Source organism: Sphaerodactylus townsendi, linkage group LG08, assembly GCF_021028975.2.
Source record: "Sphaerodactylus townsendi isolate TG3544 linkage group LG08, MPM_Stown_v2.3, whole genome shotgun sequence".
Taxonomy (NCBI): domain Eukaryota; kingdom Metazoa; phylum Chordata; class Lepidosauria; order Squamata; family Sphaerodactylidae; genus Sphaerodactylus; species Sphaerodactylus townsendi.
The window spans coordinates 5,393,481-5,416,899 of NC_059432.1; the positions used below are offsets into that span (position 1 = coordinate 5,393,481).

General features: G+C 48.5%; 1 protein-coding gene across 1 annotated transcript in view; it reads right to left on the reverse strand.

Annotated features, from left to right (window-relative positions):
* Positions 1-22,503, reverse strand: part of ANTXRL (ANTXR like) — a 61,092-nt gene extending 38,589 nt beyond the window's left edge. Inside the window, exons 1-9 of the mRNA XM_048504850.1 lie at positions 22,453-22,503; positions 12,578-12,649; positions 12,069-12,140; positions 10,968-11,049; positions 10,843-10,876; positions 5,807-5,886; positions 5,608-5,676; positions 4,445-4,525; positions 4,278-4,338 (exon numbers count right to left, since the gene is read on the reverse strand). Of these exons, the coding sequence (XP_048360807.1) occupies positions 4,278-4,338; positions 4,445-4,525; positions 5,608-5,676; positions 5,807-5,886; positions 10,843-10,876; positions 10,968-11,049; positions 12,069-12,136 (475 nt within the window). The 5' untranslated portion in view covers positions 12,137-12,140; positions 12,578-12,649; positions 22,453-22,503. The remainder of the gene's footprint in view (positions 1-4,277; positions 4,339-4,444; positions 4,526-5,607; positions 5,677-5,806; positions 5,887-10,842; positions 10,877-10,967; positions 11,050-12,068; positions 12,141-12,577; positions 12,650-22,452) is intronic.
* Between the last annotated feature and the right edge of the window lie 916 nt (positions 22,504-23,419).

Here is a 23,419-nt window from a genome sequence, read left to right on the forward strand (position 1 = left end):
AAATTCTCCATGAAAGGGAAAGTTCAGTTATTCTGTTTACCAAATAGGGGTTCAGGTCTCATTTCCATTCAGAACAGATTTGAGTGAAAAGGTCTGTTGAAATCATGACTTCTTGAGATTTAGGAGATCGGTGAGGACCATCTTGTCAGTCATGCTTATTTCTCCTCCCTTCTCTCTGACCTCAACACCCCATTTCATTCTCTTGCTTCAGCTGCCCGTTTCAAAAACACCAACTCTCTCCCTGCCCGCCCACCCCCAATCAAAGGGGCATGAGTGAAAGGCCCAGCAATTCTTTTCGATGGCTGACCAGACAGCCACTTGGATTCTTGGCTTGTGCTCCCCCGAGGAGAAGCGCTCCTCGTCTTCCGCAATCCAGCTCTGCTCCGGAAAACGCTGGCCTATTGAAATGGCTAACTCTGTCTAATTTGGGGCCGTGGCTCTGCCGGCGTCCTTTTCTTCCTTAGTTACTGTCAGATTCAAAAATTCTGATTTTGACAAGACAGCGGGAGGGGAAAAGGTCAGCCCAGGCCTAAGCTGGTACGTGCTGGCTGGGCTGTCGGCTTTGCTTCCGTGACTCTGACGAGAAGCTGACGGTTCGCATCCGCACCTGGGAGTTGACGTGGCCGGTTGGGTGCCACATCCAGCACTCCCTTTCCATCCACTCAGCCAACGGGGAGCATCAGCAGAAGCTGCTGGAAACTCGGACTTTGAACAGAGAGACTCTGTGAAGTGAAAGTCTTCTGGTGGTTTTCAATCGAGGACAACAGAGAGACCCCAGCGTGCAAAGACTGGGCTGCTGCCAATCGGCAGGGCCGCAAAACAAGAAATGCGAGAGAGCCATGTCATCAACAGGACAGGCGCAGCATCTAGGCATGAGATGTGACACTACCACAGTATACACTGCCCCATTTGGAGTGTTGTGTCCAGTTCGGGAGGCCTTTTTAGAGAAAGGACATAGAAACTGTAGAGCAGGTGCAGAGGACAGCAAACAGGAAGATTAGAGATTTGGACACTAAGCCTTATCAGTCTGGAGGAGGGGGGAGGGATATGATTACACTTTTTAAGTATTTGAAGGGCTGTCATTTAGAGGAGGGGAGGGGGCTGTTTCAGTGGGTAGTGGAGGGTGTGTGTGTGTGTGTGTGTGTGTGTGTGTGTACTGCCATTAAGTCATTTCTGATTTACAGCAACCTTCAGAATGAATGCCTTCCAAAATTTCCTATCATTAACAGCCTTACTCAGGTCTTGCAAACTGAAAAGCTGTGGCTTCCTCGATTGAGTCAATCCATCTCCCGTCAGGTCTTCCTTGTTCCCTGCTGACTTCAACTTCTCCAAGCATTATTGTCTTTTTCAGTGTCTTTTTGTCATCTCGTGGTGTGACCCAGAGGTGGGATCCAGCAGGTTCTCACAGGTTCCCGAGAGTAGGTTACTAATTATTTGTGTGAGCTGAGAGGGGGTTACTAATGGGTGATTTTGCCATGTGATTTTTGCCTTAGTTACGCCCCTCCTCTCAGCAGTAGCGCGCAGAACTTGAAGCAGTCTAGCAGGAGGTGCACCGGCGTGCGTGGCAGCCTGCGCCTGCGTACATTCGTTTCCCGCCCAAGGACCGGCACAGTGGCTGCGTCCTTGCGACAGCCCTGCCCAGGAATGCCCCACCCCAGAATGCCCGGCCACGCCCCCGTCGTGCCCCGCCCAGCCCCATTGGCGCTAAGCCACAGTTTGAATCCCACCACCATGGGAACCTGTTACTAAAATTTTTGGATCCCACCATTGGTGTGACCAAAGTACAATAGCCTCGTAATAGCGTGTTTAAATTATGTGAGAAGATACTGACGAGATATTGTACTGTACTGTATAAAAATTGAAAGAAAGAAAGAAAGAAAGAAAGAAAGAAAGAAAGAAAGAAAGAAAGAAAGAAAGAAAGAAAGAAAGAAAGAAAGAAAGAAAGAAAGAAAGAAAGAATGAATGAATGAATGAATGAATGAATGAATGAATGAATGAATGAATGAATGAATGAATGAATGAATGAATGAATATTAGGAAAAACTTTTTAACAATAAGGGCAGTTCGGTGTTGAAATTAATTGAACAGGGATATTGTGGGTTCTCCCTCCCTGGGGCAGATGCTGGATGAATATTTGTCAGGGATCATTTAAATCATTCTGTGTGGTGCAGGGGGTTGGACTAAATGGCCTTTAGGCTCCCACCGACTGTTTAATTCTATGGTCTTTTCTGCACAAGTCACCTAAAAAGTTAGCACAACATTTGCACAATGTTTTTGATTCCCCCGTTTGTTCGCACTCATCCCCTTGAAATGTTTCATGGCTGCCATGAGGGGTTTTTCTCACTTTTTTGGCTATTTGTAGAATTGATGCTTCAAAGACTCAATTCATGGGTTCTCTGTTATTGGGTGTAATCAATGGGCCACTCCCCACTTACCTCGTCTGAGTGCAACCCCGCAGCGACCCCTCGTAGAAAAGCCTCCGTGGCTTTTGACAACGGAGACATTTGTTCCCCACTCATTTTCCATTCAGGAAATAGCGCGGGGTTCCACATCAAGAGTCAAAGAGGCAATCAAGCATTCTGATTGGCTGGCACGCGTGTGCATCATTTACACGTGGGAGTTGCAGCCAGCCGAAGGCGGAGCTCCATTTTGATTGGCTGACCCGAAAAGTTCGTTTGGATAAGCTGAACGCATTGTTTTGAGACGTCTGCACATGCTGACGTCACTACCTGTTGCAAATTGCTTGGGCAGAAAAATGAAAGTAAAAATCGGTTTCGGTTTACACCGCCGACAACCCTGTGCTCAGCGGCACTTTGCCAAGCTGCAAAACAGTGGAGCTTGAGCAAAAAAGAGCAGTGTTGGCACGTCTTGTTGTGCACACGTCTCAATTTCCGAGCACTTTCTGACGGGGACACCCTCCCTAAACAAAATGGCGGTTCCTGTTTCCTGATTGGCCGGAAGCTGCGCGTCAGAGCGAATCAGCCGCGCATAAACAGCCGAGGTTCCCCACCCCCCTGCGGCACCTGCGGGGTTTTTGAAAATGTTGCTCTTTTCAGAGGACCTAATTTGCCACGCGACAAGGAGGTGGGAGAGCGGCAAATTAAGGGCAGCTGCGCAGTGGGCGCTGGTGACGTAGGGAACGTCCATCCTCCTCGTGTCTTTTAAAGAGGTGACCCCGCGGCTTTTGGTGAGTGGGGAGTGGCCCAATGCTTCAAAGTTTTAACGCTCCCAAAAGAGAAAAAAAACAGAGAAATTATGGAAATAAGGAGGCGAGGGAGAATGGAGTGACATGATAAAATGGTGCCGAGGGGAAAGTTCAGGGACGGCACAGAGACATGGAAAACACAGCGGGATAAATAAAGTTGCACATTTGACCACACAGAAAGGGAAGACATTTCAAAAACGTTTCAGAGAAAAGTATAGTTGTGAGAGGGTGTTCTTATGAAGCATTTCCAGGTTGGAAATAAAACATTTTCAGAATGTAAGAGGGAAAGAACAATGCAGACCTCCATAGAGGAAAAGTTTTATCTCCTGCCTGGAAATGTTTTTACAGATGTGTGGAAAGGGCCGATGTATTCTAACTGATCTCTCCCTGTCTGTGCAAACAGGAATCTTCTGTACAAGATAAAACTCAGCCTAGGTATGTTCCTTACTTCTTAGGCTTCTGTGAAAACAGTCAGATCAGAAAAAGATGAGCCATGCCGATGAAGCCATGCCGATGCTGTCCTTAAAGACAGGTGACACAAACATCATTACAGGTAAAGCCAAAGGCTATTTCATTCTTCCTCAGGAAAAATCTCACCACCTTGGAATTTCAAAAGACAACGTCCCACAATATTTCACCACAAATGTGAAATGAGGAAGATGACATCTCTTTCCTAGATCCACAACCGGAGCTCTCTGCAGGCATCTGTTTGCATATATGTGAAATCTACTGAGATCGGACCTTTTGCATACCATTGGTTTGGGACCCAACTGGGCCCTCTGACTACAACTCCTCCCCACGTGCATATATATGTTTCTACAAAGTGAATCATCATGCACACAGGTGTGCATATACATACACATACTCATTCACACACTCGTGGTTCCAAAAAGATGGCCATTTCAAAAAAATCATCTGTAAAAACTCACTTGTCATGAGTCAGTAAGGTTAACCCACCACACTGTATGAAGAATCAGAATCAGAACACTCAAAAAGCACAGATATTATTCACACATATACAGCAGATGCATCTTGAGTCAGTTTGGTAATATCCAGTTCTTCTACATCTTACCTCCTGCACAGATGCTTGACGGCTCAGCTGCCAAAATCTCGATACAAGATTTCTTCAGAATCTATAGATTTGAAAGAATGGATCTGTTTGTCATCAGGGACGTTTCTCATTGATTGAGTTGATCAAGAAAGGGGGATATTTACTGGGCCTCTGGAAAGTCCACTTACAGAATCAATGGTTCCTCTGAGGGCGTAGAACCCACCCGTCACAGGGAAAACGTGATCAATGCTGTCAGCAATGGTTGAGAGCTGCAAAGACAGAGCATCACAGACGTGAGGGGGGGAAAGGAGAAAAGTGAGGGGAGGAGGGGAGTGAGGACACCCAGCAAACAAGAAGTATGAGTTGCAATTTTTAATCCTACAGGCACCATTGGAATTCTGACACAGCACAATGGGTACAGCCACAAAATGGCTGCTGAGGGCAGGGGCATATCTTCTAAAGATGGGGCCCAGGGCAAATGTGAGCTGCACGCCCCCCCCCCCCGCAACCCACCACCCCATGGAGTTGGGGAGCACACAGTTCAAGGCCGGGTGAGGCACAATTCAATGGTGGGGGCAGGGCTTGGGGGCTTCTGGTGCCCCTCTCAAGCAGCGCCTAGGGCACCCCTGCCTTGTCCCACCCTAGTTATGCCCTTGGCGGTGGTAGCCACAAAATGTCTGCCACAACTTACTTTCGGTCACACAATGAGGAAGCTGCTGCTGCCAAAAGCAACGTTTTTATAAATGTGAACAGCCAATCAAATCTCCAACGGTTAATCAGAAGAGTTGCTGGACAATCCCCGGGCCCCCACCTTTCTAAAACCACTCGGCCGGCCCCAGAAAAGGAACTGGCAGGTACCACAGCACCCTTGAGTCTCACACTCAGAGGTCTTTTCATTGTTGATTTGGAATTCTCAGCAAGGGAATTCTTCCAGTTTATCTGCACCATATCTGCACCATATCTGCACCATATCTGCACCAATTCTTCCAGTTTATCTGCACCATTTCTGTGAGGCTTTGTTTTATTGTAGGTGGCAATCTTTGGGACACTGATTATACGAGATATGGAGAACAGCAGCACAAAGGCTGCTCAGCACTGAAACATCGATTCAAAAACTAACTAAAAAGGGGGGGGGGAATACATAATGGCTGCCAAGAATCGTTTCAAGGGGGTGAGTGCAGACATACATCGTGGTAAAGAGGGAAGATTGAAAACGTTTCACAAATGTTTTGCAAATGTTTTAGGAGCTTTGTGCCTAAAGGGCCTCCCTTTGCAGACCAGATCTTCCATGATGCCATACAAGAATCCACCCCACTGGATTGCGCAGAAGAGAACATAGGCCCACCGTTACCTGGGTTTCATTGAAGTCCTTCACACCGACACAGTAGACAATTGCCCCGAGGGCCCTGGCTCTGTCAGCCTAGATCGGAGGCAGCAATGCATTAAACAAGGTCTTGAGGAGGAGACATGCAGGGACATTGACAAAGTAAAACACAGACTGTCCAAAAGCACTGGCCGAATGTCATGAGTAAGATGAGACCAAAACTCACTTCTTTCTCAGCGTAATAAAACTGAGCCTCCTGCAGCTCCCCATCAGTCAGGGCGATGATTACGCTGGCTGTTCGGAGCCCTGCAATATTAGAAGAAACAGTTATTTGGGCCAGAGGGAGCTAAGAGGGCCACAGGGAACAGACCGAGGCACGAACCGGTCCCGCTGAATTGATCCTGGCAGGGCCACGTTGAACAGCAAGCAAACGAGGAATAAAAATAAGCCGCCCGGCCGAGAGCTCCTGCCTGGGCTCCACGAATAAAGGGCGGGAATTCCTCCTTCCACAGACAGGAAAGGGATATTGCTGCTTTCATGGAATATCCACCCCAGACACTAGCCAGAGGGAAAGGGAGGCAGTGGGAAATTTCTGCTCAACAAGGAAAAATGGGAGCAGGAAGAAGGTTCAGGTGGTAGTACACGAGGACAGGTTGGTTCAAACCGTTATGTGACAGGATTTTTGCTCTCTCAGTTACAGAAAGAAGCTATACTTCCATCAGTTTCCCCAGACATATGGAGCACATCGCGGTTTCCTCCCTCTCTCTGGTGTCCAAATCCAAGAAATTCATACTTCCACAACTTAAGCCACACACACATAGTGGTTCACCAAGCATTAACAGTATTTCTCAAGATCCCTTTTACATAAGTCTACAGACACCTTAAGGTTACAGAGAAATAACTGACCCTCTGGGAATGGAGGGGCTGCCCCAGAGAGGAGGAGGAGGAGGAGGAGGAGAAGAAGAAGAAGAAGAAGAGGAGGAGGAGGAGGAGTTTGGATTTATATCCCCCCTTTCTCTCCTGCAGGAGACTCAAAGGGGCTGACAATCTCCTTGCCCTTCCCCTCTCACAACAAACACCCTGTGAGGTAAGTGGGGCTGAGAGAGCTCCAAGAAGCTGTGACTAGCCCAAGGTCACCCAGCTGGCATGTGTGGGAGTGCCCAGGCTAATCTGAATTCCCCAGAGAAGCCTCCACAGCTCAGGCGGCAGAGCTGGGAATCAAACCCGGTTCCTCCAGATTAGATACACGAGCTCTTAACCTCCTACGCCACTGCTGCTCCACACAGCCCAGCCTTTGACGGCAGCTCTCGTGGCTGTAAGCCAGCACGTGGCAAGGGGAGAGATTGCCTCTTTTCCCTCCTGGTTGTTCTGCAGGGGAGGGTGGAGAAAGAAATGCCTCCCTCAGAGTTGCAGAAAAATCACGTTGGAGGCAACCAAGGGACATGGCAGCCACCGATCTGATCGGGGTTCTTTCTGCCTCAGGAAGAAGAACATACAGAGCTGCTGGTCTTCCAGGAAAGAGAGAAAAAGGAAAGGCCACGGGGTCTTGTCGCCTGCTTTCCCCTCAGAGACAGCAGGCATTTGAGGCGCCAGACAAGGCCTGAAATTTTAAAGAGTCTCAACTCTGAAAAAGAGCTCCCAATGCGCTCAACACCATCTATCTTCACAAAGAAGTGTTTGCTAATAGCCAGTGCTTTAAAAACAATTCTGGTGCTCATACATGAGACTGCACCAATTTCCACCAATTATCCCCTCAGGATTTGGGAGAGCCCCCTCAAAAGTACTGGCCAGTAGCGCCCCATCCAAAAAAAGCTCCGCTAGGAAAGAGTTCTTGCAGGGGAACAGAACTGCTATTTCTCTTTTGGCTACCCTACTATCAAACTGTAGGCCGTATTTCAAATGACACGCTTTCTGCACTGGTCGCAGTCACGATAGAAAGTGTCATCAAGTTGTGAAGACAAAGAAGGAGCGTTTGAATTTATACCCCGCCTTTCTTTCCTGCAAGGAGCCCTCTGGGGGTAGGGCGGTTTATCAAATTGAATGAATGAATGAATGAATGAATGAATGAATGAATGAATGAATGAATGAATGAATGAATGAATGAATGAATGAATGAATGAATGAATGAATGAATGAATGAATGAATGAATGAATGAATGAATGAATCGGCTTACAAACTCCTTTTCCCTTCCTCTGTCCACAACAGACACCTTGTGGAGCAGGTGGAGCCAAAAAAGTTCTAAGAGAACAGGGACTAGCCCAAGGGCATCCAGCAGCTTCATGTGGAGGAGTAGGGAAACAAATCCAGTTCACCAGATAAGAGTCCACTGCTTTTAACAACTACACCACATGGCCAACTTATGGAAACCTCTCAAGGAGTTTTCAAGGAAAGGGATGAACAAAGACCATTTGCCATGGCATTACTCTGTGTAGATACCCTAGACTTTCTTGGCAGTCTCATGCCCAAATATTAACCAGTGCCAACCTTGCCGTGCAAGTCCACCTACTCTTCACTGGAGCTGGTCTTTCAAGGCAACTCCCTGGCAACAGCAATCCATCTTAGAGCTCCAATGCGGTGCCCAGACCTTCAGAATAGGTTATAATTCTCTCTGGTTTAAATCCAAGAGACTAGCAGCATTTGCTCTATTATATAGTCTGGTGGGAATGTTTGGACTATTTTCCTTAAAACGCCACCAAATGTTCCATGGGCATCAAGCGCTTGTAAATCCTAAGAACTCAGCAACTGGGCCATAAACACCAGATAACCCCAGGAAGAACGCTAACAAAACATCTATCAAGAAATGAGATTCGCTGTTCCATCAAGTTGAAAGAACTCCAAGCCCAGTGATTAAGAATATTGTTTCATTGCAGGACGTGTTTTTAATCTAATTCATCATCATTTCAAATGTCTCTCTCAATGTAGCCTGAAATTAAAGACACTGATCACTGCTGACAGGTTTCTTATGCCAGACAGTCTTTTCTCGCTCATGTCACAGAAGCACAAGAGCTTCAAGGTGACCTTGGAAAAACGGGGGGGGGGAGGGGGGAATAGGATTTGTGTTGCTTCTTTCGAGAAATTTGGACAAGACGGGTATTGGTTTCGAATATTTTCTTTCATTTTATCTGAAACGTACAGATCAGTTTCTGGAAAATTAAATCAGTTTTTTGGTATTGACATTGTTTACATAACGCAAATGTCAGAGAATCCACAACGTTTCCCAGTTTAATACCAGAATGCAGTAACTGGGCATAAAAATAAGCGAACAACAGAAGTAGCAATTTTACATTTTAGGGCTTGCAATTGATACCTGCCCTCTGCTGGTTGAGCTGACCTCAGAAGTGGACGAGAGACCACCAAGGAAGCTCGGGGTCACTACGCAGAGGCAGGCAATGCCGGCAAACCACCTCTGAACACCTCTTGCCTTGAAAAATCTGCAGGGGTGCCGAAAGCCGGCTGCTGTTTGATGGCACTTTCCTCCACCATCAAGTGAGACGGGCAACTATCTTCTGAAACCAGTAACAGACTGAGACACTTTACACCAGTCTACAAGAGGATTCATGAAAACATTCCGAGTATATTGAGGTGGGGGTGGGGGGAGAATGAAAGAGCGAAGCAAAATTGAATAGGGCTGACCTTCTTCACAAAAGAAAATGTTTAAAAGTTGGTCCCCCCCACCCTCCCCAGCAATAAGTCTCAGGTTAGCATTAAGGGGGGTTTCACAGTCAAATATTGTCAGGAGAAGTGACTGTACACCTTTGATGTATAAGGGGAACATATGCAACACAGCCTCAGACCAAGACATGCGTCGCCTCTTGGCAAACTCTCTAAATGTATTTGTCTTGCCAAATCATGAGGGCTGATTACCCACAGCCAGCATTGCACCAGAAGTGCTCTCGCTTCCCCACGGAAAGCAAGAAGCATGAATGGAGCAAGAGGAAGCGTGTCAGGACAAGAAATCTTGCCCCGGCATGCCGCCTCTCTCGGTGCGCTGCAAGCGGGAAGCGTGTCAGGACAAGCGTTCTTGCCCTGACGTGCTTCCTGTCCCACCGTATGCCTTTGCGCTGGTGGGTAATTGGCCAAGGAGAACTTTAATCCCTTGACAGATTTGGAGGGGAAAAGGAAATATGCAAAATACCCCATACTTAAGATACCCCACGGCCCCTGAATTAGGCCCTTCACGGCCCCTGCATTCGGCAGAGGCCAATTTGTTGGTGGTCCCTGGCCCCTCGATGATGCGGCTGGCCTCCACTCGGGCCAGGGTCTTTACGGCCCTGGCCCCTGTCTAGTGGAACACTCTTCCTCCATCTGTCTGGGCCCTGCAGGATCTTGGTGAGTTCCGCAGGGCCTGTAAGACTGAGTTGTTCCACCGGGCTTTTGGATGGGCCAGCTGCTGATTGGTGCCTCCTCCTCCTTTCCGTTTTTTCCTAATTTACATCTTGAGTCCCTAACATCTTGGGACCCACCATTCCCCCTCTTTGGGAGGGTTTTAATGTGGATTTTAATGGACGCCGATCATTTTGTACTGTACGCTGTATTTTAAAGGGTTTTATATTATAGTTAATATTTAATTTATATTATGTATTGTGTGTGTTTTTATGGCTTGTTGTTTTGTTGTGCACCGCCCAAAGCCTTTCGGGGGAGGGGCGGTATAGGAATGAATGAATGAATGAATGAATGAATGAATGAATGAATGAATGAATGAATGAATGAATGAATGAATGAATGAATGAATAATAAAGCAAGCCTGCTCATTGCTTAGCAAGCTAATTGGGCAGCCAGCTTCAGCAGCCCTTTATAGGTAGTGTCAACATAGTTGGCAAGTCTGAGTACGCAGAAGCACAGCAACAGGGGGAAACCAGAGACTTCTCCAGCATTTCATCTCAGTAATGACATTTCATGCAGGGAAAATGGCTGGCATGTCTTGGCCGAAGGGTTTTTGTACTCCCCTCTGACCTTAATCACTACCTCGAAGTGGGGTTTTTCTTTTTACAAAAATTATTATTATGATGATGATGATGATGATGATGATGATGATGATGATGATGATGATGATGATGATGATGATGATGATGATGATGATGATGATGATGTTTATAGACCGCCCTCCCCCGGACAAATAATTACACATAGGACTTGTCAGTCCCTGAGCACTCCCTTCTATCACATATTTATTCAAAGTCCACTGCAACATCTTCCTCCCCTGAAAAACCTGCAGTAGAAAAAGGCAGAGCTGCTGAGCAAAAGCTCCCAGTCCCACTTACCTCCGTGATTTTCTTGGTAAATCTGTTCATTTGCCTGCAACAAAAACACACACAAATGTTATTAAGGCTGAGAGACAGCAGGAAAACTGTGTGTCAATCAAATATGGCAGGAGGGAAGCACCTACCCTTTTCAAGCCTTCATGCATGAACGTATCTCCTCCGGGCATTTCTCGCCGGAGAATGGCGAGGCCCCGTCGGATGGCGTCCCTTGGAACAGAAGACAAGCCTTTCAGTTCTGCTCCCGCTTCCAGGTGAGTAGAAAAGCAAGCCCCGAAAGTCACGAGAGAATCCCTCGACATGGTAGAAAAGGGAGGACCCCAGCAGCAGAAAACTTTGAAAATTCACCAGAGCAACTGTGGGACCCTTGGAAATGGGCCAAAGCAGTGTGACTGGCACATACTGCTGTTTGCCCCATGGCAGGAAAAACACTTCCTCTTTTTCAGCAGCTGGAGAGAAGATGAGTTTGGATTTATACCCTGCCTTTCTCTCCTGTTAAGGGGACTCCAGGCAGCTCACAAACTCCTTTTCCCTTCTCCTCCCCAAAACAGACACCATTTTTTCTTCACCCTCCACCATCCGTATGTCAGAGACCACATTCCTCACCCCCTATCCACCTGCGGTCCCATCTTCCAAACCATACACAGTGCCCCCTTTCACCGTCCACCAGACCTGTCAGAGTCCCAATATTATATTTATTATTTTATTCTATGTTAAGCTGAACTGGCAAAAACTCCAATCGATGTTTCAGTAAAGTTCAGACTTAAATGAAGAGAAGAAGAGTTTGCATTTATATCTTGCCTCTCTCTCCTGTTAGACATCTCAAAGCAACTTACAAACTCCTTTCCCTTCCTCTTCTCACAACAGACACCTCGTGAGGTAGGTGGGGCTGAAAGAGTTCTGAGAGAACTGTGATTGGCCCAAGGTTACCCAGCAGGCTCCATGCAGAGGAGCAGGAAAAACAAACCCAGTTCACCGCATAAGAGTCTGCCACTCACGTGGGAATCAAACCCAGTTCTTCAGATTAGAGCCCACCGCTCTTAACCACTATACCACCCTGGCTCTTTTTATTCTTGCATAAAAAGGGGGGAGGGTAATAAAAACTATCCGTGCCTTCTCTTCGGTCAGCTTTTCTCCAGGAAATTATCAACTGAGTTAAGAAATTGCAGTTCTCAACACCTCTCCTCTCCCACTGTACCCTCTGGCTTCCTTGTTTAAAAAACATTTACCTGTCTTCTGTCAACTTCATCACCGTGACCCCTCGCGAAGAAAAAACAATGAAAGACATCCGTAACATTGGGCTGTGAGACAAAAAAGGGGATGAAGTGGAGTGAGACACATGGCACCCCAAGCCAATCAGGGGCTTACACAGGAGGAGGGAGGTTGACATGCCAAAGTCCACAGCCGCCAGCTCTCACTGGGGACGAACTTTAGTAGAAGAAGAAGAGTTTGGATTTACACCTCCTCCTTTCTCTCCTGTAGGAGGCTCAAAGGGGCTGACAATCTCCTTTCCCTCCCCTCCCCCCAACAAACACCCTGTGAGTTGGGTGGGGCTGAGAGAGCTCCGTAGAGCTGTGAGTAGCCCAAGGTAACCCAGCCGGCATGCGTTTGAAGTGCACAGGCTAATGCAGTTCCCCAGATAAGAGTCCGCCGCTCATGTGGAGAGTGGGGAATCAAACCCCGTTCTCCAGATTAGAGTGCACCTGCTCTAAACCACTACGCCACTGCTGCTCCTTACCTCAGGAACTTTTCCGCCAAACTTTCCACAAAGGAATAAATTTCTACCCAGTGGTGTTTGACGCTTCCAGACCTGTGAAGTATAACATGAGAGTCCGTTAACTGGCAGCCCATTGGCCGGGCAGACTGCGCACCCCGCACCCAACAACCTCGCACATTTGACACTTCCGTTTCCCAGGGACAAGATTTATTTTATTTTACTTTTTATTTTGTTACATTTATATCCCACCCTTTCCCTGTAGGGCTCAGGGCGGGTTACAACAAAAAATTTAACAGTATATAAAACTACAAATACAACCTTCCTATAAAAACAATGTAAAACAGTTAAAATGATATAAAAACAGTTAAACACAGCATTAGCACCGGTTAGTGCCAAGATGAGTGCAGGAATGCACATGAAGCAGCACGCAGTGGATGGGAACAAGTGGAACAGAAGGGGCACACAGAGGTGGGGAAATGGCCCGGATAAATATGCGTGCTAGAGAGAAAAACAGCCGCATGGAGTAAGCCACGGTCAGATGAAGGAGACTTCCATCAGTGGTGGCTAGCCATGGTGATTAAAGAAAACTTTCACTTTCAGAAGTACTACATCACTTGGTTTTTAAACCAACTGGGATGGCAGGCCAGGACCCAAGTATTTTATACAGATAGATAAGTATAATAATAAGCCTTTATTGGCATTCCAAAATACAATAAAACAATTGTCCATAAGAGACAGATAGATACAACAGCCATTCAGAGTCTTATCAATAGTTTAGTCCAAATGGACTCATCAAAAGTGCCATTCCTATACACCTCTCCACAGACCTGACTGAAAACCCACCAACAGAGCCCAGGCATCACAACAGCATACAGTATCAACACTCCACTATAAAACACAGAGTTTGTTAGAGTGGCACCTAACACAGAACAAGGGAAAGGGGGCGAGGAAATAGGCAAACAATTGATCCGACTCCAATAGGTTGCCACAGCCATCAGGTTGTCACTCAATCTGGCAATCAATGACAATAACAAGACTACGACATCTCTCAATAAATCAGTATAATAATAATAACCTTTAATGACATAATTAAAACAACAGCAGCAATATACCAGCAACAATGGCAACCTCAGTGTAATGATACAATCTCCAGTACAGTTATAACCGTTTGCTGATGACAGAGCACAAAAAGTTAGCCAGCGCTTCCAATACACTTGCAGAACCACAATCCAGCATCGTTACCACAATTGATAGATCAGTGTTATCAATGGGGTTTTTTAGCCACGGGTTTAGATATTTGTTCCTGGCTAAACTGTGCAACGGGCAGTGTAATATCACGTGTTGGACTGATTCTTCATAAGCTGAACTGCAGGGACAAAATCTTTCATTAAAAGGCACTTTCTGTATTCTGCCCTGAGTGGTAGCTGAAGGGAGAATATTGCACCTGGCAATGGTCAGGGCTTGTCGCAATTTGGGTTCTAGAACCAAATGGAAATATTTGGCCATGGTATATGGTTTTAACGGTATACCCAAGTGCAAGGGAGAGCAGCGTTTATTAGCCTGCTGCATCAGGTGACTACACTCGAGATCATACAATCTCTTTTTGATAGTCAGCTTTAGCTCATTGGCATTCATTAAAGCCAATGCATCCAAGGATAGACCCATTTCATGGATTTTCGCCTCAACAAAGGACCACCACTCAGTTTTGGCTATGAAAGAAAGAGCCTGATAGGTGAAACTTTTGTGACAGTTGTTAAAGATAGATAAGTAAACTTGGTAAGATACAAAGATCTCATCCAACAAAAGAATCAAGGGGGGTCTGGCTGTACCAGACCTCCAGATCTACCACGATGCAGCAGCATTAGGATGGGTTAAGGAGTGGATTAGATTGGACAATTTTAAATTGCTAGAGCTTGAGGGATATAACCTGCCAAAAGGCTGGCACGCTTACCTAGGGCCGAATAAAGAAAAAAAAGAATACAATAGACAAATTTATCAAAAACCCCTTTATTCGGTATGCCCTAATTAAGATCTGAAACAAATATAGAAATATATTTTATAACAATCTCCCATTATGGGTTTCCAGACTGGAAACACAATTCAGAACTTGCACAGAACTTGCCCCTCATTTTTAATTAGGAAGAGAAATAAATCCGACTCTTATTTTTGTCAAATGTGTAACTTTCTTGTAATGTAAAGAAGCAAGTGCTGAGCCACACAAAGTGGCTGATGGCAAAGTTCACAGTGAACTGGTGGAAACTCACAGCCACAAGGACATTATAAAAGCAAAAAAAATGGAATCACCCCCAGTTTTCTAGGGTGCATCTAATGGAAAGATCATCTCAGAGACTATAAGTCCTCCTTCTGGGTCTACAACCCCCACTAAATGCAAAGTCTTGAATGTGCCCCACAAAACCCAAAGTCATGGGAGAGGATTCATTTGACCAACCCAGATACCATCCCATTTAAGTATCAGGAAGAAATTATTCTCAATGGAGAAGTATTTGACATTTCTTTATCAAATTACATAGCATCATACGGTGCTTTTCTTCGAGGGTGGAGGAGTCACTAGCAGAGTCAAGTTAGGCATTTCCCAAACTTTTGTCACACTGAGCCCAAAAGGTTCCCCATCATTGGACTAGCCTAACAGATCTGTAGCTATCCATAACTGCAAATCGTAGAGCATTTTCACTTGCAAGATGCAACGTGTTTCCCTCAGCAGTAACATCTGGGAGACGTTCACAAATTCCCTATCAGGAGAGATTATGTGCCTGCCATATGAAATGTGTTGACTCTGTTGACCATATATCGTTATATTGTCCCTTTCAATGCAATTAGGACAAATATGTTGTCCCCCTTAATGGTTAATCGGGAGGGTCTTTATGAGCAACAAAAATATATATATATTTACTGTACAATACTTCTTATGCCATAACTTAATTAGTTGCCAAATTTCTGTTATGTTATCAAATTGTGTTTGTAAACGATCTGACATATTGGATGGCACGCATCATTTTATCTAAACAAAAAAGGATATAAATGGATGCAAATAGGTTTATTTGCATCCATTTATACACCTTTTTTGTTATGCAATAAAGGTCAACTGATGGATGGATGACTTGGCAGAATCAGGCCAGGATAGCAACAACGCCGCTGTCACATGTAGGGCTGGTGGCTTAGGCGGGATTAAGCAAATTCACAGAGGACATCTATCTATCTATCCATCCATCCATCCATCCATCCATCCATCCATCCATCCATCCATCCATCCATCCATCCATCCATCCATCCATCCATCCATCCAACCATCTATCTATCATCTCTCTCTATCTATCATCTCTCTCTCTCTCTATCATCTCTATCTCTCTATCTATCATCTCTCTCTCTCTCTCTCTCTCTCTATCTATCATCTCTCTCTCTCTCTCTCTCTCTCTCTCTCTCTCTCTCTCTCTCTCTCTCTATCTATCTATCTATCTATCTATCTATCTATCTATCTATCTATCTGTTTTGCTATACCGCCCACCCCAAAGGGCTCTGGGCAGTGTACAATCAAAGATAAAACAAATAAAACCCCAATAAAAATAGATTTACACAACAACAAACCAATCCATGAAAATTATTTACAGGATATTTAGATGGCGAACCACAGAGCATCAACTCTACTCTCCTGAGGGGAAGATCAGGCATTGTTGGTATTGTTCAGATGTTCTAATTTGAGGACAGCTCAGCAGCGGCTGGCCTACACAAACGCCCGGTGGAAAAGCTCAGTTTTGAAGGCCCTGCGGAACTGGTCAAAGACTTGAGCAAACACAAGAATCTGCTGCTAATGATTTGGATAAGACTAGGGGGCCCTGAACAACACTGGCAGGATGGAACATATCTGCTGATGAAGCGGTCTTGTTCCACAAAATGGGCATAAAACCAGGAAGGTCGTCTTGAATGATGGGCTGTGGTTGAATTGTGGACACTGCGACTCTCTCCCGGAGGACTTTATGTGAGGATTCAGCAGCGTACTTGAATGTTTGTAGTGTGCCTTTGGAAATCCTTGAGTCTGATGTTCATAACTATTTGCAGTTTTTGTGCTTCGGCAGGCACCCATGCCCAGGAGAAGTGTTAAAAACATATAGCACTTTTGCTCTTCACACATTTGTGAACGTCATTGTGATGATTTTGCTACAGCCTTGGTATAGTTTCCTTTTCAGTGGGTGACCTCGGGCCAATCTCTGCATCTCAGCCTAGCCTACCTCCCAGGGCTGTCGTCAGGATAGCATTCAGAAGAGCATCATAAGCTGCTTTGGGTGGGGTATAACTGAATTAAATAAACAATTCCACCAAGGTCCAACAGCAACAACCACACATTGTTATGGCAAGGATGGGAACTGAATGTCAGGCAAGGATGGGAACTGAATTATTGACTTCCTGTCTAATTATTGGCTTCCTGTCTGAATTATTGACTTCCTGTCTGAGCCCTTCGGGGATAGGGCGGTATATGAAATTCAATTAATAATAATAATAATAATAATAATAATAATAATTATTATTATTATTATTATTATTATTATTATTAATATTAATATTATTATTATTATTCACCTTTCTCCCTAATTGGGGCCCAAGGTGGCTTACATAAATCTGCTCTGGTCCATTTTACCCTTACAACAGTCCTGTGAGGTAAGCTAGACTGAGAGTGTTGACTGTCCCAAGCTTCCACATCGGAGTAGGGAATTGAACTTGGATCTCCCAACACTTTAACCATGACACCAACTTCAACCAAACAATCTCCTTCTGAGCTCATTCCTGCCCATACCCAGACAGGGATCCAATGTGGATTTTCACACAAAAACTCTACCCTGGTTCCTACCCCTAGAGAGGTCTTCGGATGACCCACAGAGAAACTGAAGAACCGACCTGCAGCGAATCTGAATTGTATAACATTACCAACTCTTTCTCAAAGAGCTCTTCATTTAGGATCGAATCGCACAGGTGAGTCCTGTCCTGTGTGGTATCTGAAGCTTCCATGGACTTCCAGCCACTGATGTATGGACCTTGCCCTGGGACTCCGGTGGTATCCAAAGAAGAAGTTCTCTGGGCCAGGAGACACCATCTAGCCGAAATACAGCAGAGGAATCAAGGCTCTCACACCTTCCCTGCATTCCTGGCAAAGAAGACCTGCTTTCTGAGACCTTACTTATGTCTCATTTTCTGTTCTGCATCATAAGGTTGCCCAAACCTGGCCAGCCCAAGCCAGTCCAATTTCATAGCCCCTTTCTTTCACCAGATCGGATCCTGGAAGCTAAGCAGGGCTGGTCTCGGCTAGTGTTCAGCAGTGGCAAACAGCCCCTGGTCATGGCCCAGGCTAGCCTGATATCATTAGACCTCGCCAGCTAAGCTGGTCTGACCCAGTTGATACTTGGGTAGGAGATCACCAAGGGAGCCCAGACCCAGGCCACGGCAAAACGCCTCTCTTTGTCCCTGACAGGGTCACCATGAGTCAGTTGATACCTGATGACATTTTACACACACATTGATACCGTAAGTTGGGGTGCGTCTCCTCCTGACCTTCCATCTTTTTACACTATACTCGGACACTTTCGGGGGGGGGGGGGGGGGGGATGTTGGTCTGCAGCAAAAGGCAATGGCCAATGGTACACTGCTGCTCTCCCGCACAGCAAGGGAACGTTCCCTTCACGGCAAAGATTTCTGTTCAGGCCCGCTTACAATTATGGTGTCAAAGATCCCCCAAAACCCACAGTTAGGGACAGTGGCAAAACCCCCACATTTTCCCTCGCTTCGGGGCTTCTGCTCCTTCTGGTCCACCCCCCCCTTGCTCTGTGAGGGAGGGGTAGAGAACTGTCCACGGGAGAAAGAGAGCCAGCGGCAGCCAGCGGCAGCAGTGAGGGAAGAGCTGGGAGAGAGCGAAGGATCCCATGGGATGCCCAAGCAGCCTGCCAGCAGCACTCCTCCGAGCCACGTCCGCCTCCTCCCTCGGACAACAGCTGGAACTGCTGCGTTTGTTTAAAAAAAACACAGCAATGTCGATACCACAGCAACAGATGTAGCAGCAATTTAAAAGGATTTAATAAAGGCAGCAATCATGCAACTAGAGCAGTGATGGCGAACCTATGGCATGGGTGCCAAAGGTGGCACTTGGAGCCCTCTCTGTGGGGGTGGAACATAGAGTTCGTCATATGGGGGTGGAAAATCACCCCTCCACACACACACCCATCTAGGCTGGCCTGGGCTACTGAGCACAACGTGTGCGCACTGCAGTGAGCAGGGAGGACTCGGCTGGCGGGCCTGGTGCCTGTGCTCCGGGTGGCTGCTGCCCAAGGGGGGGGGGCGCAGAGAGGGCAGAGATGCTAGAGAGGCACAGAGCGGTGCATGGGGGACTTGCTGGATCCTACAGCAGACTAGCCCCTGCTTGAGCGGGTGGGGCGGAGGAAGAGAGACCAACCGTTTTTTTTCTACACTAAAACCTCAGCATTCAGGTTAAATTGCCGGGTTAGCACTTTGCAATAAATAAGTGGGGTTTGGGTTGCAATTTGGGCACTCGGTCTCGAAAAGGTTCAGCATCACTGAACTAGAGTGACCTGGAGGGGCGGGCAGGCAAGCTGCGCAGCAGGCAGCGGGGCGCCTTCTCGTGTGCAGAGAAACGTGTGGAGACCCCACTGGGGCTCCCCTGCGCAGCAAAGAACCCCAAGGAAAGGGCCCCGTGAGTAATCTGCTCAAGGTGCAATCCAGTAGCTCAGGGGTAGGGAACCTTTAACACTCAAAGAGCCATTTGGACCCGTTTTCCACGGGAAAAGAAAACACTTGGAGCCGCAAATAATTTTCGACATTTAAAATAAAGATAACACTGTATATATTGGGTTTTTTTACCTTTTACTCCACTCATTCTGAGAAGCGCATGGATGCGCCCGCCCTGCTGCCTGCAGGGCGGGCAAGGATGGGGCCAGCGGCTTGGCCTTGCTGGCCGCTGGGAAAGCGCCTGCCCCGCTCGAACGGGGTGGGCGAGAGTGGAAGCCCGCGGCGACTGCCCAGCCGGCCACGGGCAATTGGTGCGCTTGCCCTGCTGCCTGCAGGGCAGGCAAGGATGAAGCCGGCGGCTCGGCCTTGCTGGCCACCGGGAAAGCGCCCACCCCACTCCAACGGGGCGGGAGAGAGGGGAAGCCTGCGGCGCGGCCGCAATTGGTGTGCCCATCCTGCTGCCTGCAGGGCGGGCAAGGATGAAGCCGGCGCGGCCGCGGGCAATTGGTGTGCCCATCCTGCTGCCTGCAGGGCGGGCAAGGATGAAGCCAGCGGCTCAGCTCATGGAGCCACAGTGCAAGGGCAGAAGAGCCGCATGCGGCTCTCGAGCCGCAGGTTCCCTACCCCTGCAGTAGCTCATTAAAGACCAACCATTTTTTTTACAGTGGCTGATTATCCACCGGTGCTGGGGCATGGGATAGAACTGGAAAAGCATTGGGGCAAGAAATCTTGTCCCGAAGTGCTTCCTCTTGCCCTGTGCGTACACCTCGCTTTCTCCAGGGAATGCGAGAGCACCTCTGGCGTGACTTCTTGCATCAGAGTATAGGGCGAGGGCAGGGAACAGGCTACAGTGGGTAATCGGCCAGTATAAGCTTTTGAGAGTCAGAACTCCATCAGATACAAGTTAGAATGATGATCTCTGAATCTTTATATCCCAGCCAGAAGGTGGGTGCTGTATAGAAGGAAGGCAGGATGCAAAAGTACCAAGCATATATGTAATCAGCTTGATTGGCGCAGAGAGGCAATTCTTGAGGGGGGGATGTAAAATTACCATCTATAGTGAAATAAGTATCCTGTGTCCCTATTCAGGGCAGGGGGACACATTGTTCATTCCCAAGTTCTGAACCTAGGGATCAACTCAAGGTGCAGAGATCTTAATGTCCACTTGAGTCTGATGAAGACAGCTTTGACCCAACCAAAAAAAAAGGGGGGGGGACTTAACCCAAACACAGAATTAAGTACCTAAAGATCAAGAAGGAATTAGGGCCACTAAATTAAAAACTGCTCAGTACCAAAAATACAAATGCATTCATTCACATGAAAATCCTCACTTCATAGTAGAAGGTCCATGATATCCTGCCTTATGTGTATAAAATCACAATAAAGTAACACACAAAGTCCTACGTCACACTTTATGACCCCAAACCAAATGTGTTTCCGACCTTTGGCCTTCTTTGGTGATCCAAGGGGGAGATACAAAATGTTACTGCCCAACAAAAAGTAACATTTAAATGACTGAGATGGGTAATTAGAGAGTTATGCCTCACTGGCACCCAGGTCATCAGCATGAAAGCAATGTCCACTCAAGAGGTCTGAAATGGTGTGCCAATCATGCCAAATTCTGGTACGGCAGCAACCTTTAACACCTCAGTCAAATAGAACTCCTGTAAGTTGAGAGTAATAGGGAACGTTGACTCTTGAAAGCTGCTACCCCCAAAATCTTGTTGGTCCCTACAGTTCTATGTGTGCAATTGGTGTCTAAAGTGTCATTAAGGTGTGTAATGGTGTGCAATTGGTGTGTGCAATTGGTGTGTAAAGTGTCACCTTTTGGTGATCTGGCTGGGTTTTCGAGGCAAGGGACAAAGCGAAGTGGTTTGCTTCTGAGTAGTAAACCTTGGACTTCCTCGGTGGTCTTTCATCCAAGTACTTACCAGGACTGACCCTGTTAGCTTCCGAGACTGGGCTTCCCTGGGCCTCTGAGGGGCTGCAGGCCTTTCCAGTTCTCCTCCTTGCCTCTTTCCCCCCCCCTCCCCTCTTTTCCCCCCCTCCTCTCTCCGGGCACAACTCAGCAGCTGCACCGTCTGCAGCCAAGAGGGAAGGGAGGGGCCCTTTTGGCTTCCCAACTCCCTCTCCCGCGCAACCGTCTGGTCTCAGGAGCGCAGCCGGGGAGCTGTGAGGTCATCCTCGGCCCCTCCTCGGCCCCACGGCGCCTCCTCTGCCCAGAAGGGCAGGAAACCCGCAGCAGCCGCCCTCTGTCATTAGCGCCGCCGGCCTCGGAGCCCGCGGGCCCAACGCTCTGGCAAGGAGCGCGCATGGCTGAGCCCAGAGGTTTGAGCCTTGGTGCGCAAACGCCGCCGCGGCCTTCGCTTGGCCACATCGCCCATTCTCCCAGACTTTGCCCAGGGAGGCACACAGACGCCCAGCAGTCAAAGGTGCCCAGATAGATGCCCACTTCATTCCAGGAGCCACTGACACGTGTGCCCCAGTGGCCAAGCTTGCGCATGCCCACCCTGCCAGGCCAAGCTTCGAAGCCCAGCGTGTGGCGTGGCGCGGGGCTGCTAACCTCCAGGTGGGGCCGGGAGATCTCCTGGCATTGCAACCGGTCCCCATTACCCCTGGAGAAAACGGCTGCTTTGGAGGATGGACCCCGCCGAGGCCCCTGTATTCCCCACACCCAAAGCATGCCAACCTCCAGGTGGGGCCTGGAGATTAGGCATCACAACTGACCTCCAGGCGCCAGCGATCGGTTCCCCTGGACTCGAAGGGTAGGGAACCTGCGGCTCTCCAGATGTTCAGGAACTACAATTCCCATCAGCCTCTGTCAGCATGGCCAATTGGCCGTGCTGGTAGGGGCTGATGGGAATTGTAGTTCCTGAACATCTGGAGAGCCGCAGGTTCCCTACCCCTGCGTGGAGGAAAGGACGATTTGGGGCATGGCACCCCCTCCCCAGAATCTTCCACTTCAGAGTTCCACCCGGTTGGGGACCCCCCCCCCCCGCCCACACACACACACACCCCCCAGAGGCGCCTTCCGCATGGAGCGGCCCCCTCGCGTGGGTCTCCTCGCGAGAAGCGACGCTCCGGCGCAGCCGTCCGTGCGCCAACCTGCCCGGCGGGCCCCGAGGGAGGCGGCGAGGCGGCCCACTTACTTGTCCAGCACAAAGTAGAGGTCGAAGGCGCCCGAGCACGACGACGAGCCCCGCTCCAGCCGCCCCCCGCCGCCGCCGGCGCCGCCCGCCCACAGCAGCCAGGCGGCCGCGCAGCACAGCAGCCCCGACGCCATCCTCGCCTCGCCGGCCGGCCGGCCAAGAAGGAGACGAGCTCCGAAGCGAGCCCGCAGACGGCCGGCCAAGGCAAGCAGGGCAGGGCAGGGCAGGCCTGGCGAGCAGGAGGAGGCGGAGGCCGGCCGCTCGCTCGCTCGCTCGCTCGCCCCCGTTTCCTGCCGGGCAGGGCGGGGAAGGCTGGCCGGGCGGCTGCGGGGAGAGGCTGGCGCGCTCGGCCTCCGCTGCGCCGGAGAAAGCAGCAGCCAGCAGGAGGAGGAGAGGCTGCACTCAGGCCCCGCTTGGGCCGGCCTTCAGGGCGTCCCAAAGCGGCTGACAAGCCCCTCTTCCCCAGTGGCGTACCTAGGCAAGCTGGAGCCCTGGGCAAAACCTGAGTTGGATGCCCCCCCCCCCCATGGGCGGCCACTCCACCATGACCAAAAAATTTTTTGCACCAGGACATTGGTGCCTGCAGAGGGTGCATTTTTAGACATATCAGCACCAAACTTTCAGCATATCATCAGGTGTCTGTCCTTATGGTACTCCCCAAGTTTGGTGAGGTTTGGTTCAAGGAGTCCAAAGTTATGGACTCCCAAAGGGGGTGCCCCATCCCCCATTGTTTCCAATGGGAGCTAATAGGAGATGGGGGCTACAGTTTTGAGGGTCCATAACTTTGGCCCCCCTGAACCAAACTGCACCAAGCTTGGGGGGTGCCATCATCTCCAGATGATACCCTGAAATTTTGGTGCCGATACATCCAAAACTGCACCCCCTGCAGGAACATCCTAGAAATTTGCCCAAGAATCTTTGTTCTGCATTGAGTTTTCTGCATTGCTGTCAATGGGGGTTGCAGGCT